General features: G+C 42.3%; 1 protein-coding gene across 2 annotated transcripts in view; it reads left to right on the top strand.

Annotated features, from left to right (window-relative positions):
• Nucleotides 1-14,527, top strand: part of LOC111868249 (acetylcholine receptor subunit alpha-like) — an 84,797-nt gene that overhangs the window by 22,177 nt on the left and 48,093 nt on the right. For both annotated transcript variants that reach the window (XM_033752960.1, XM_023858726.2), the window contains 2 exons: nucleotides 1,446-1,576; nucleotides 6,706-6,845. In XM_033752960.1, coding sequence (XP_033608851.1) covers nucleotides 1,534-1,576; nucleotides 6,706-6,845 — 183 coding nt within the window. In that variant the 5' untranslated portion in view covers nucleotides 1,446-1,533. The remainder of the gene's footprint in view (nucleotides 1-1,445; nucleotides 1,577-6,705; nucleotides 6,846-14,527) is intronic.

A 14,527-nucleotide genomic window follows, 5' to 3' on the forward strand; every position in this document is an offset into this window, starting at 1 on the left:
TTTCGAGGTTAACTGTGGTGCTCCTATTCCTCCACTCCCCCATATGCCTTCATAGCATAGTATTTAATTAATTAAGCACAGGGACAACTTATTCGGAACTTATTTTTTTCGTGAACGTAATATGGTTCAGTAGTTCAATAAAAGGTAACAAAATGAGCAGGACTGAAATATGTAACAGATAAACATTGGCCTTGCGAAAGATCAGATAAGTTTAGTGATGGCACATAGATAACAGACGTACATAGGAAACTGTGTATTTAGAAGATGGTCTTTGTTACGCTTATAATATTTCCTCACATTTCTTACTGTTCCTTGTACAGTTCTAGCAGTTCGATTTAAGGTTCGGCCACACAGAGCGCTACGTAAGCTATGTTCGCTATACGAACAGAAAAATATCTCCCTTTATTGCCTATGTGACTGGCCACACAGACTTCCGTACGCTACGTACGCTACGTGCGCAATGTCCCTATGTTAGCTGCGTTGCAGAGTGTACACAGCGTGGCGCTCTATGTGGCCGAACCTTTATTCAGTGTTATTGTTTTCTTTTGTTCGGGGAATCACAGAATTCCCAACAGAAAGTTGTCAGATTCCTGACAGCTGACATATATCGGATTTACAACCCGTTTCTTGCGAAACAAAGAATAAATATACAAAAAAAAAATAAAATAAAAGAATAAAAATTTCACTGCTAATTATTAAAAAGTAATACGAACCGGAAAATGCTAATACAATACGTAAAATAATATATCACATATATAACGATTATGCTTATTTGAAAGAAGAACATATTTGCCATAACAGGTGTAATGTCTTTATTCACTTTTTATTATCTGATCCTAAGTCCCCGAAACAAAAAGCAAACTCCATGGCTTGAGTCCGCAAGCGAATTATACCGACAGAACGACCGCCGCTTATAGGCGAAGTTAGTGCCAACTTTAGCGGATAGAGGGTGTCGTGTTATCAGCACAACGGATCCCCACGACCGTTAATCTCGATTTTCTAGCCCACTAACCGCTATTTCCTTGAAGAGCTCCTCAATTATCCTCACGAGAATGAGTGGACCCCGTTCCAGACCCACTACTTCTCAGAAAATCTGGTAGCGCCGGGAATCGAACTCGGAACCTCTGGATCTGTAGCCAGGAAGTCTGACCACTAAACCACAGAAGCGGTACCTAAGTCCACGAAATGTAAATAAAAATAGTATAATCTAAAAATCAGTATTAATCGAAGAATTGCAACTTGAAATTTTTGAACCAGAATTTGTGGATTTACAAAGGGATATATTCCGCTTCTTACAAAGAAAAAATTCTTTTATGAATAGCAGATGCGATGTTTGTAACATTCATATCTGGGAAAGCCTGAGGAAACTTCGGGGAGTAGATAGATTCTGAACATATCCACACATAAAGGAATTTTTAAAATTAACACAATTTTATCGTCTTCAGGAGGATGTGGCCGAGACGATGGTCGTCACGACGGAACCCAAGGCGTCGTTGCTGACGTCATCATGAGGAGGTGTATGCAGAGAGGAAGATGAGGAACCTCCTGGCTCTCATGTGGATCCTGTTCATATCAGGTACTTATCCGTACGCATGTTTCCAGCGAAGCCCCACAAGGGATCAACTTAAAGTAATGAGTTCATTTCAGTTAGATAGTTGTTAGTCCCATTGCCATAGTGGGTCACGTGTGTTAATCCAGCACTCGGGCCTTCCCCTTCGTGATTCAATTAAGATATCATTATACGGGCGTAGTTTCTTTGTGGCTGCCTTGTCATCCCATTCGCGGCTTCTACTCTAAGATACATATCTCATTATTATCCTCCGTGCTGGTAGCGTCTGGCTGTTGGGCCTACATGTTGGGGTCTGAGGTCCTTGCCGCATGAGAGTGACGTATTTTTTATTGCTAGTGGGGTGGGACTAAGTCCCTTGTACTGCGGCCATTTCTGGCCTATTGTACCAGCCCCAGATGATAGGTGAGGGTGATTGTGGAGCAATTGGTGGAATGAATATTAGCAGGGGAAACCGAAGTACTCGGAGAAAACCTGCCCCAGCGCCACTTTGTCCGCCACAAATCCCACTTGATCGAACCCGGGCCGCCGCGGTGGAAAGCCAGCGACTAACCTCTTGCGCTATGGCGCGGCGAGAGAGACGGTTAAATCTACCTTGGCTTTTGTATACGTTGGATAAAGGTAAAGTTATTTCTGAATTTGTTTGCGGTTTATTTAATGGTACTGTTAGTAAATCAGGCTACATATACACGAATGTCAAGACTATTAATGAGTGAGAAGTTGGAAATATTTCGAACGAAGAGGTGGTTGTTTGTTTCGAGATTCTGTCCTGGGATTTACTATGAAGGAGTAACAAAAACCACGAAGCAATTCAGTCAGAATAGCCGGTGATTCTTCCGAGATTCGAACCGGATATCGCACCTATACAAGTTGCAATTGTTGCCATCCGAGCCAACACGCGCCCTAACTGACGTGACAGATTCTTCGTGGGTTTCCATAAGTTTTCATTCTCAAGTGTTCAGGTTTTATTCCACAGATGGCACTAGTGATAGATAACTACATGTCTTCACAAATCGTTTCCATATTTCTTTGTACTGGTGCTCATGCACTTGGGTTTGTTGGCTAGGTTTGTAGCACACATTCCTGCCTCCTTTTCTATCCTAGTCCCATGCATGTGTGTGTTCTATCACAATTTTTATTTCATATTTTCTTGTTATCTCCCGTCGAATTAGCCTGATCTCAGGTGGTTAAATAGCTGTGTAAATCTGACAGGGGTTGTTCAGTGATTAGTTTTTTCTAAGAGGCCAAATTGTCTCTCTTCCCCCCTCACCTGAGGACGGACATAAATCCAATTTCCGAAACGTCGTGTTTTATATTTTCTAGAATACCGGAAGACGGAGAAAATCCCAAAACAGAGTAATTATATGTGTTACACCCCATCGTCCGAACCCTTTAAAATATAACTAAAACTACGTAAATGATTAGCTACTGCGTAGCTAACTGACTAGCCACACAGCCAACTTGCGAAGTGCCGCACCAGCTAAGTAGCTAAGTGCGTACCCAGTTAACCAGCATTATTGAACAGAGGCAGTCTTGATATTCGCGTGGACAGGTAGAGAGTGTCCGAACCTCTAACGGAACCAGAAGCCTCATTACCATAGTCTGCCTAAACCGCCGTTGGACCGAGCGGTCGGACATGTTAAAAAGATGCCCCTTTCGAACTTCGTCCAGAACTATACTGAATGAGGATTTTTATGGTTTTACACAGTCCCTCCAGACGAAACCGGGATGGTACCATGAAGTAGATCATTAATGTTTCTTTCAACATCCCGTGCAAATCATCATTAAATATCCTACATTAAAAGGCAAAGCTATCCCTGTAACAGGCCGTGGAGGCCCATAGGATTGTGAGACGTCGAGGTTCATACATTATCTAGATAATCGGCCCACAGATGGCGGTAAATTTATCATCCTTACGCACCGGCCGCTCTTTATCTCCAGAAAGATTTCTGGTACTCGTTTCTGTTAGAGGCTGAGTCGACCCCAGGGCCATAGTGCAGTTGAAAAATTAGATCAATTGAAAAATCCAGTGACCTCATAAGTACTCGAAACCTCGACCTTTTGGCTTGTAGTGTGGTGCCTCAACCAACTACGCTGTAGCGTACCCCCTAAACATCTTACATACTTATAGTACGGAGTGCTCTATTTTTAATATGGTGTCATGTAGTACAGTATAAGTTTATCAACGTTTCGGATGAATGAATTGCCTCATTCTTCATAGTAGAAGATAAGCATCTCTAGAGAACAAAACAGCAAGAAGAGAAAATTTCTTATGCGTATAAGACAGTTGGTCTTCTCATAAATTTATACAGTAATGTTTCCCTTCAGTGCTTTCCCAAATATGCTTAATGTTTTTCTCTTCTCGTGAAACCCTGAATCTTTTAAACCCCTTTCTGCAACCTTCATGTTAATGTAAACAATCAGCTTACTGCATGAGAATTGAAAGCTAACTCAGTTCGTTCCCGCTAAGTGTGGAACCCGAGTGCTCGTTGGTGTGTGTACAAGATGCAACTGCTGGATCCTGCCTCGAGCTGGGAGAATGAAGTCCCACAGGCAATCCATATTTCTATAAGATACATTTGAATATTACAGTCCCATCTACGCATAATCGATCAATTTTGTCTCTTCCCTTCAGCTTTCACGACTTAAATTTGGCATCAGTATGTCATGTCTCCCAAGCATGTTACATGCCCATCCCATCCCATCCCATCCCATCCCATACTCCTTCTTATGCATACTGTAATAATACTGGCAAAAAGTGCAAAACGCTTTGAAATTTGCTGTTTGTACAATTCTGTCTGCTCGGTCGAAGACGTGCATTATCTTCCGAATCTTGGGTTCGAATTCGACTCGGCGCACAGATGAACATAATGGGAGTTTCTGTGTTTATGTTCCACCGTACAGGTAGAGCTTTTGTGATGGGCTGATCCCCTGTCCAACGACTCCTACCAATATTCTGCCTGCAAGGTTCCGAAAACAAGAAATCTGTGAGACTTGGAACGTCTTGGTATATAAGATCATATTAAAACTCCGTGGCTTGTAGTCCGCAAGAAAACTATACCGACCTAGCGACCACCGCTTGTCGGCGGAGTTAGTACCAAATTTTGCTGATAGAAGGTGTCACGTGGCCAGCGCAACGGATCTCCAAGGCAGTTAATCTCGGTTTTCTAGACCGGAGCCGATATTCCCTTGAAATAGCTCCTCAATTATCTTCACGAGGCTGAGTGTACCCCGTTCCAGACCCACTACTTCTCAGATAATCTGGTAGCGCTGAGAATCGAAGGCGGGTCCTCTGGATCTGTAACCAGGAACACTTCTGCTCGATTAGCAGTTTATATAAATGTATTGCAAAGAGATTAAACACAAAAGGACTGGATTACAGTTTCTTTTCGTGAGAGTTGCAGAACCAAAAGGAGACACTTTGCGTTAGAAATGTTCGAAATGGATGTCTCTTTGTTCCATAAACATGTAGAGCAAATGACAGTGGAGTGACTGGTCAAAGTCTCTGTCACTTCACGTCAGATGCACATGAGTGGAATGGATGAAACTGTTGCTATGTTTGCACGCGATATTACGCCTAACAAAATTCAGTTCCATTAAAGAGTATTCAACATATTGCAACATCAATCATTTCCCAGCTCCGGAAACCAAACAAAATTGTTACACTCGCTTTTACCGCTTATAAATATATCGATGTCCTTATTTGTAGCGATATGAAAGAGTGAGCCGGTCACAGTAGCCGCACGGTCTAAGGCATGAACTGACTTCGCTCGCTCCGAAGCTGGGATCGTCGGTTCGGATCTGTTTCCTGTGAGGTACGAACTGAATTCTTATATATTATTCTTATACACTGCCGGTCACGGTAGCCGAGCGGTCTAAGGCATGAACTGTCTTCGCTCGCTCGGATGCCGGGATCGTGAGTTCGGATCTATTTCCTGTGAGGTACGAACTGAATTCTTATATATTATTCTTATACACTGCCGGTCACGGTAGCCGCGCGGTCTAAGGCATGAACTGACTTCGCTCGCTCCGAAGCCGGGATCGTCGGTTCGGATCTATTTCCTGTGAGGTACGAACTGAATTCTTATATATTATTCTTATACACTGCCGGTCACGGTAGCCGAGCGGTCTAAGGCATGTACTGTCTTCGCTCGCTCGGACGCCGGGATCGTCGGTTCGAATCCCACTTAATGCGTAGATGCTTGTGTACGTTTATTCTAGGTTTGTGTTTAGGTAGCGTCCTTGCGACGGGCTGATCACTCATCCAAGGAGCCCTACCGTCTGTGAAAAATGATTACGGAACTGAGAAAAAAGGCCAGGTCATTGAATGGGCTGGAAGATCCATTGAAAACATGACAGAATGAATTCCTGTAGTGCCCATTGTGACTGTAGTGGTTTTCGAAAACGTTCCAGAGTAAAAATATTTGGGGACGAAAGCGACAATTTGAAATCATACTCATGAACAAATTGAAAGCAAATTCAATAGAGGGAATATTTTTTATTATTCAGTTCAGTATCCCTCGTCCCCCCTAAAACGTAAATATTAAAATATACAGGCTACAATTCACCTGTTCCTTTTTATGAATGCGAAACCTGGTAACCAGTCCGCACCGGTTGGTGTAGCGTCAAAGCTGTAGGTTAGTATTATGGATGTAATTTGTTCCAATCTCAGTCAAAACACGTGTAAACTTGTCTGCTAATTTTCGTGGTTTTCCTCAGTCTTACTACGCAAATTCCGGGATTATATCTAGATTAGGACACAGCTTTTTTCTTCCAAATCCCTTTTAGTTCATCAATCGTCCTGCTGTTCGACGCTATGTATACTCGCTACTTAACACCGTCGTTAAACAAATAAAAAACCACAATCTTATTGTGAGGAAGGAAGGAGACAAATATGAAGACCTAAGAGTAGATTACAGGAAAATATTAAAGTGGGTCTTGAAGAAATAGAATGGGTTATCGTTCATGGAATTTCCTGAGTAGCTGGAGAACAATTAGTTTCTCAAGGACTCAGCTCTATGGAATTAGTTGATCAGTTAGTTAGTTAGTTGCCAGTGAGTTTCTATCAACTATGAAAGAGTATCAATGCAAATTAAACGGGCAAAACATATAGAAAGTATTTGGAAATTCTGTTTCAGGTTGCTCGGGCAACCCCGACGCTAAGCGTCTGTACGACGATCTTCTCAGCAACTACAACAAGCTGGTGCGTCCCGTCGTGAATGTGAGCGACGCACTCACAGTCAAGATCAAGCTCAAATTGTCTCAGCTCATTGACGTGGTGAGTACATCTGAAATCTACTGAACAGTAATGCTAATAATAGCCGCACTGTATGCGTTTAAAATAAGGAGATGCTTTATCCTCACTGCTTTTAACTCTACTGTTTGAAGATATTTAGACACCTAGAGAAAAGAGGGAAGTCAGACATCTGTCCAGTCGTCTGGAATATTGGAAAAAATAAAAAATGAACGAAATATATACTGTAACGTGTTTCGAGTTCGAATCTCGTCGGTCACGTGTGTAAGTTCAAATCCCACTTCTGACACCAGTGTAACGTGTCTTGAGTTCGAATCTCGTTGATCACGTGTGTAAGTCCAAATCCCACTTCTGACACCAGTGTAACGTGTTGCTGGTTATTCGGAACTAACTCGGAGGTAGCTCGAGGACTAGCTATGAATAGCCTTGTCTGCTCCTCATGTAGCCTCTATCGGACAATACAGAAAACGGCCACGTAATAAGCACCCTTGTTGCCTGGCGCTGTGTTGCTAGCAATGCTAGCGGTAGTAACCGCTGTTACTACCGTCGTCTCTCGCAATCCTGTTTACCCGCGCTGCCTAGCAACCCGCGGTACCCTTGGTGACGTCATCGCTGTTGATTCGCGTTGCATAGCGACCAGGATGCTAGGACTCGGCTAACTTCGGCTCACTTCGGCTTCGCTCGGCGCATCACGGCTGGCGGGGGGGGAGGGGCGTCATCCATAGCTCAACATGTCACAATACGTTAATATGGAAAATAAAACAGTTATGGCGAAATTATATTTCAGTATACCAATCCACAGTTCTGGGGCTGTCCAAAAAATTATTCTGAAATTGTTTAAATGCAATTTCGTAGGCAAATTATTTGGCCTATCCTTTCTTTGGAAGAAATCTAAATGCACCTTATGAAGCTCACCGAAAATCAGAAGAATTTTTTAATCTGGCATAACAGCTTTCGGTATATATTATTATTGTTATTGCGGACATAATATAATAAAGAGAGAAAGATGTTGTGGACGACCGCCTTTGTGGTCCACTGTTCAGCGTTTCTGGCTACAGATCCAGATTTTTTCTGAGAAATAGTGGAACGGGTTCCACTTAGCCTCATGATGTTAATTGAGGAGCGATTTCAAGGAAATAGCGGCTCCGGTCTAGAAAACCGAGCTTAACTGTCGTGGGGATTCCTTGCGCTGACCACGCGACACTCTCTATCCGCTAAAGTTGGCACTAAATTCGGCGACAAGCCACGGTCGCTCAGTCGGTATATTTCGCTTGCGGACTAAAATTACGGAGTTTATTTTTGTTTGTAGATGTCGTGAAATTAAGTAAGAAACTTAATCTAGAACGAAACGCAAAGAAAACTAAATATACAATTATGTCTCATTACCCAGAATAGATGAATAATGAAGTGTAAGAAACTGAAGAAGGAGCGGAGTCGATCTAAGCTCAAAGATCTTAGTTATATTGGCCAACAAGTCATTAGATATTGAACTGCTTTTCTCTTCATCACAAACCTAGAGACTTACAGGTAAAATAACCTTCTCTTCGTCTGTGTATAAAAAAATACAGGATGTTATATGTAAGATCCACAATTTACAGACTTAATATATTCTGACATGACGGCTGACAGTTGGAAGAGTGGAACAAAGAGATGCGAATATTGCTAGGCAACGGCTCCTTAAATACGTGTCCACGGCAACGAATAAACATGCAACAGAGGAGTAACTACAGTAAGCAATTATTTTATGCAAATCATGCCGCAGTTATATAGCGAGGACCAACGGAAAATTTAGTCAGCCCGTGGAAGCGGGTTCTAATGCCTCCATTAGAGCCCTGCGAGTTGTAGAAGGTGACGAAAAGGGAATCCAGTGCCCGAGCTTATAACTGGGACACCCTGTACCTGGGGGATAAACTTATGGGAACCTGGACCTCCAGGTTGGTGCGTCTGGATTCCCGTGGGAATCACACCCGAGAATGACTGCGTTGGCTAGGAACAGCAACTGTAAACGACAGATTCGACATCTCGTCAGAGAGGTCGAAATACGTAACTGTCTGACAATAATAAAAATCTAGTCTTTAGACCCCAGATGGGTGTTTGACACGGAGAGAGACTGGCCGACTCACCGTCAGTCGTGACGTAATGTCATGTGTAGCGTGGTACGCGCGACGAAAATGGCGGGTTCTAGTTCGGGTGATTGGATTTGTTAGCAGCTTGATTACAATCTCTCTTAATCACATTTAATTACAGAGCTATCGCTGATGTGCTCACTTTCCATTTCACCGTTACACACGCACTAGAATTCTCCGTCTCCTGGCAACGGATCTCAACAGAGAAACTGGCACAGTCCCACAGAGTCACACACTCCAACATTTACACATAAATAAAATCTTCAAATCACGCTTAAAATCCTCACAGTTCGACCTCCTTTATTCTTCTGTACTCCTGGTTCCAATTCCCTCTGCCGGCCTACGACTGAATTTTCCTACCAAGAACTCGCTTGCAACTCGGTCACTTAAAACTCTCTCACTGCTACTTAAAACTGAACTCTGTTCAAGCCAAAGTCACTGGGACTTGACACCAAGACTTACTGACTGATTGACCGTCAGTCGCAATGTGACTTTGACTTTTGACTGAACTCTGTTCTGTCTGGAATCTCTTTATATAGTCTCCGCACCGACCACACAGAGAATATGGCCTCTACTTTTGTAGTGTTTATCGCGACGTTTCATAGCAACGGTCGAGGAGCGTGCCGCATAGAAAACATCGTATTTCTATTGTTGCATGCACGTATGTTGCGGACGTTACCTAGCAACAACCGATATTTATAGATTCACTGTTTAGCAACGGGTCTATACGCCACAATAATTTTGACTTTGATTTAGTCGGAGGTACGATTCGATGGTTAGTAGTCTTGAGCTCCATTGTCAACAGCCGTTACCTCTCAGTGACCAATGAGCAAACAGAAAATTTGATGTGTGTTATAGTGATCTGTAGACAGAAAATCAGTGAGACTGTTACAGTTACTTCTAGTTACGGGTTAGAAGCGTTCAGTAAACACATTCATCAATCCGAACCCCATGTTTAGTCATTAACGTGTGAAAACATTAAACTTTTAAGCTCCGGCCAACTTGAAAGAAAGTTACTTCCGACTTCCACTGGCTAAAAGACTTGAGAGTTCAGTCATGTGACCGTGAATTTACTTGTCAGAAAGTCTATGTAAATTATTAAACCACGACCGCTCTCTTCCGTCCCTCTTAACCCATTGCAATAAATGTCATCTCATTAGTCATAAAGTAACCACTGCAGTTGATATATGGTTGTGCATGAATGGAATTTCAGTGAAATTAGGAACACATGTAAGCGAGGTGGTTACGGATATCGATCTAGAGACCTTCTGAGTATGAGGCAGACTCTTTATTCTTGGCATAGCCTCGCTACTTGGCCACGTGCGGGAAACAGGATTGTTCCTGGCAAGTGTGAAGTACTGTGTCGCTTAAACAGTAGTCCGCAGCCCGAAATTGACCTGCGGAAACATGTCTCTGTTTACACAGTTATGATGAAGAATACAGGAAAAGCATTGTATCCTATGAAACGAAATGAAGATCATCCATTTCTAAGTACATAGCGAGCTGACTGAGCAACTGACTAACTTATCAACTAATTTTATTCCTTGGAACAGAGCCGTTCTAAGGACCCGCCAGTTCAGCATCCACTCAGGACCTTCCCAGCATTTTATGGAACCCGAAGGTTCATTACCGTGTTCACAAGAGCCCTCCAGAAGTCCCTATCCTGAGTTAGATCAATCTAATCCATACCATCCCATTCTATCTCTATAAGATCCATTTTAATATTGTCCAAATACCTACATCATGGTCTTCCTAGAGGTCTCTTTCCTTTTAAACTTCCCACCAGTATCCTATATGCATTCATCTTCTTCCCCTTTCGTGCTACATGCCATTCCCATCTCATCCTCCTTGACTTGATCATTCTAATTATACTTGGAGAAGAGTACAAGTTATGAAGCTCCTCATTATGCAGTTTTCTCCAACCTCCTGTCACTTCATCTCTCTTCGGTCCAAATATTTTCCTCAACACCCTGTTCTCAAAGACCCTCAGTCTATGTTCCTCCTTTAATGTCAGAGACCAAGTTTCACACCCAAACAGAACCACAGGCTAAATTATTGTTTTGTGTATTCTAATTTTTATGTTTTTGGACAGCAGACGAGAAGACAAAAGATTCTGGACCGAATGGTAGCAAGCATTACCCGAGTTCAATCACCTCTTAATGCCCTTCTTGATATACTGATAATAATTTATCATGCCCGTAAATCCTCCCACTTTTTGGAAGCCGGTCTTCTTCTTCTTCTTCCTATGTCTTGTCTACCGATGAATTATATATAGGTATTTATTTTCAAAGAATGGAACAGATTCTCATTCCGTCACGCACACACACATATACATATATATATACATATATAGCGGAGATAAATTTTCCACTTGTTTATATATTCTGTAATGTATTTATATAAAAGAAAATACTCGTTTCGTATAACTTCATTTCTTAACAGATCTGCCGCAATACAACTTTGACCTTTACAAGGTGCACCAATAATATTTTATTCTAACCATCATTAGAGCTATATTACATTCTTGACCAATTCCAATCCTAAGATGCCAATCTATAAGACTTAAATATTCTTTCAATTCTGCCCCTATTAGTATTTTCATTGTCGTAATATGACTTGCATAGAATTGCTTCAGAAATAAGCGTGGGCCTCGTGGTCGCAAAGCCCAGCTCTTGACATGCGAAGACGCAGTAACAGGATGTAACATTTGAAGCCCTGAATATCGCTACTTTCCTTATGTTAGTTATGAGAGCTGTAACCGTCCATTTTGTGGAGGCTTGTAGAGGCAAGGAGATGGTTCGCGTCACGGACTTGCAGTCACGGATGCTAACAACCCCTCCCCCCACACTCCGTAAGAAAGTAGCCACGTGTCAACAAACATGGCTGCAACCCTGTGGATTAAATAACTTGCGGCGGTGATTATGAAGACTCTGTCTTCTGGGCTATGGAGCTATGTAAAAGGTAAAGTTGCCCTGTACTTAACTAAGCACTAAGCCATGAAGGCGTATGGGGAGTGGATGTATAGATTCATATTTTATTGACCTCGGCACTAGTTGGAGGTGAATGGTCAGCTTCACGCCCCTGCCGCTTTACCTCCGGATAAAGAGCCCCGGTACCCATTCGATAGGAGGCTGGGTGGTCCCCAGAGCCGGTCTGGACGACGTGGAGAAGGGAAAATTCTTGAACCTACCGGGACTCGAACTCCGAAATATCCGTTGTCCAGCCCGTAGCCAGTCGCTATACCGACTGCGCTAGCCAGGCTCCCGTAGTGCTATGTAGTCCGTTGAAGGTCAATCGAAGTGTCGAAGAAATATACTGCCTCCATCTTCAGGTTTGTTGAAGACTAAGCACACCAGCTTGATGTAGCTTGACTTTGAATGGACTGCATGGTGTTATATCCCAGAAGACTGAACTTATAATATGGATGAGATACTCGTATTTCCAATTTGTTTCTTACACAAGTATATATAATACAAACATATTTTAATCCTGTCTGGAAATTAGGAAATTAATACAGGCCAAAATAAGGGAGTATTTTTTTTTCTTTTTACGTGGGTGTAGCATCTGTGGTCTAGTGGTCAGAGTTTCTGACTGCAGATCCAGAGGATCAGGTTCGATTTCCGGCGCTACAAGATTTTCTGAGAAGTAGTGGGTCTGGAACGGGGCCCACTCAGCCTCGTGAGGATAATTGAGGAGCTATTTCAAGGAAAAAGCTGCTCTGGTCAAAAAACCGAGATTAACGGCCGTGGGGATCCGTTGCGATGACCACGCGACACACTCTATCCGCAAAAGTTGGCACTAACTTCACCGACAAGGGGCGGTCGCTCGGTCGGTATAGTTCGTTTGAGGACTAAAACCACGGAGTTTGTTTTTTTTTGTAAAAATTTGTCTCTGATTCAAAGGGAAGTATATATATTACGAATATTTAAGAATAAATCCTAGATATAAAATTTATCTAACAAGGATGACGTAACAGGACGCTGGATAGAACTTCATAATTTTTACAATTCACAAACTAGAGTAAAAGTCATTTTGTGTGTTTCATATGGTTCTCAAAATAAACAGCCATATTTTTTCTAAACGGATTTAACCGGTTGGGCTTTGTAGCGGTGATGTAATGTGTTTCCTGTGAGGTACAAAATGAATCTTTAAAACAGACCTGCCCTCTCTTCAGAGAGGGCGCCTTACATCATGAAAACCGCATCTGTCTTACATAACAGAATTATGGTCTTGGGCCCGAAATGGGGTTTGAAACCAACTGAACATCTGTCGTAATGTAACATTGAATTTGACTTGTCAGATTTCAAAGGATTAATGTAATATGTTAGAGCCATTATTTGGGGTTTCAGTTTAGAAATAGATTATTACTGATGCTGCCGCTTTTGGCTGTTATGGATGCTATTGCTTCAGAAATAAAACATTGCTGTCTCCCCACAGTTTACGTTAATTTACTTCATAAAAATGCAATTAAGGAATTTGTCCATAAATTTCTTGCTGTGCCGTGAATGACGGAAAGGAACCAAGGAAAAAATATGGCATTGTTCAAGTAACATTTAAATCTTTCCTCCACACGAGGAAAGAATGACCTGCTTTCGCCGCCATCTTGTAGGAGAAACGTAATTTCCGCTCAGTGTGATTAAAAAGAATCGGCTTATTTGATTTCGTACGGGTATCGCCGTCCGAAATAAAAGCCCTTAATACTTATAATATTTTCTAAACTTCGGAAAACCACAAGAGATCACTTCTAGGCAGCAAATATTCATAGTTGTTCAAACAGAATTGCGATAATGTTGCACGTTCCCTCTTCCGGAACTGGGATCCGTGACGGTTATAAATTCGACCACAGCGCTACCGAGATGGTATTGTACTTCCGTTTAAAGTTTCGTTTCCGTTCTGTGTACATTGAAATGGCTTCGTTCTAACAATTCTAGATGAAGTTTCGCAGCACTACAGAAATGAGGTCAGGGGTGGGAAAAATTAGGTTCTCAAGAAAACTTTAGTTTTGATGAAGATGCCGTCTTCTGGAATGTGGAGCCGCGTCGGCAGCCACCTGCTCACGCTGGTTCCTCGCCCGCGAATTTTTCTACACTGACGATGGAGGTGATACGTTCCTCCGAAACGTTGTTTTACACTAGATATACACGGCGTCACAACCCAGAAGACGGCATTCTTCATAGTCACTGCCGTGAACACCTCAAATCTTCAATTTTTATGTTATCACAACTGTGATCGTAACCTAGGGAGTAACACCGTATTGTATGATAGAAATTTTATTCAATTTTCGGAGGAAGAAACTGTCTCTATCTTCAGGATCGATAATTAAACCGAAGAAGCAACTGAAACTAGGTGTTGGCGTCACACCCTAGTGGCCTTGGTTTGGTCTCAGTTGATGTTACGTATTATCCGTTGAGGACAAAGTGACATTGGGGTAGGTTTTCTCTAAGTACTCTGATTTCCCCTGTCAGTTATTATCTCACCTACTGCTCCATAATCATTAATCATCCTGTCATCGACGCTGTATAACCTCGATACTGACAGCGGCGTCATGAAACAGATTTAAATAGGAAAGTTCTCTAAATT

The sequence above is a fragment of the Cryptotermes secundus genome, unplaced genomic scaffold (assembly GCF_002891405.2).
Source record: "Cryptotermes secundus unplaced genomic scaffold, Csec_1.0 scaffold364, whole genome shotgun sequence".
NCBI classification, from domain to species: domain Eukaryota; kingdom Metazoa; phylum Arthropoda; class Insecta; order Blattodea; family Kalotermitidae; genus Cryptotermes; species Cryptotermes secundus.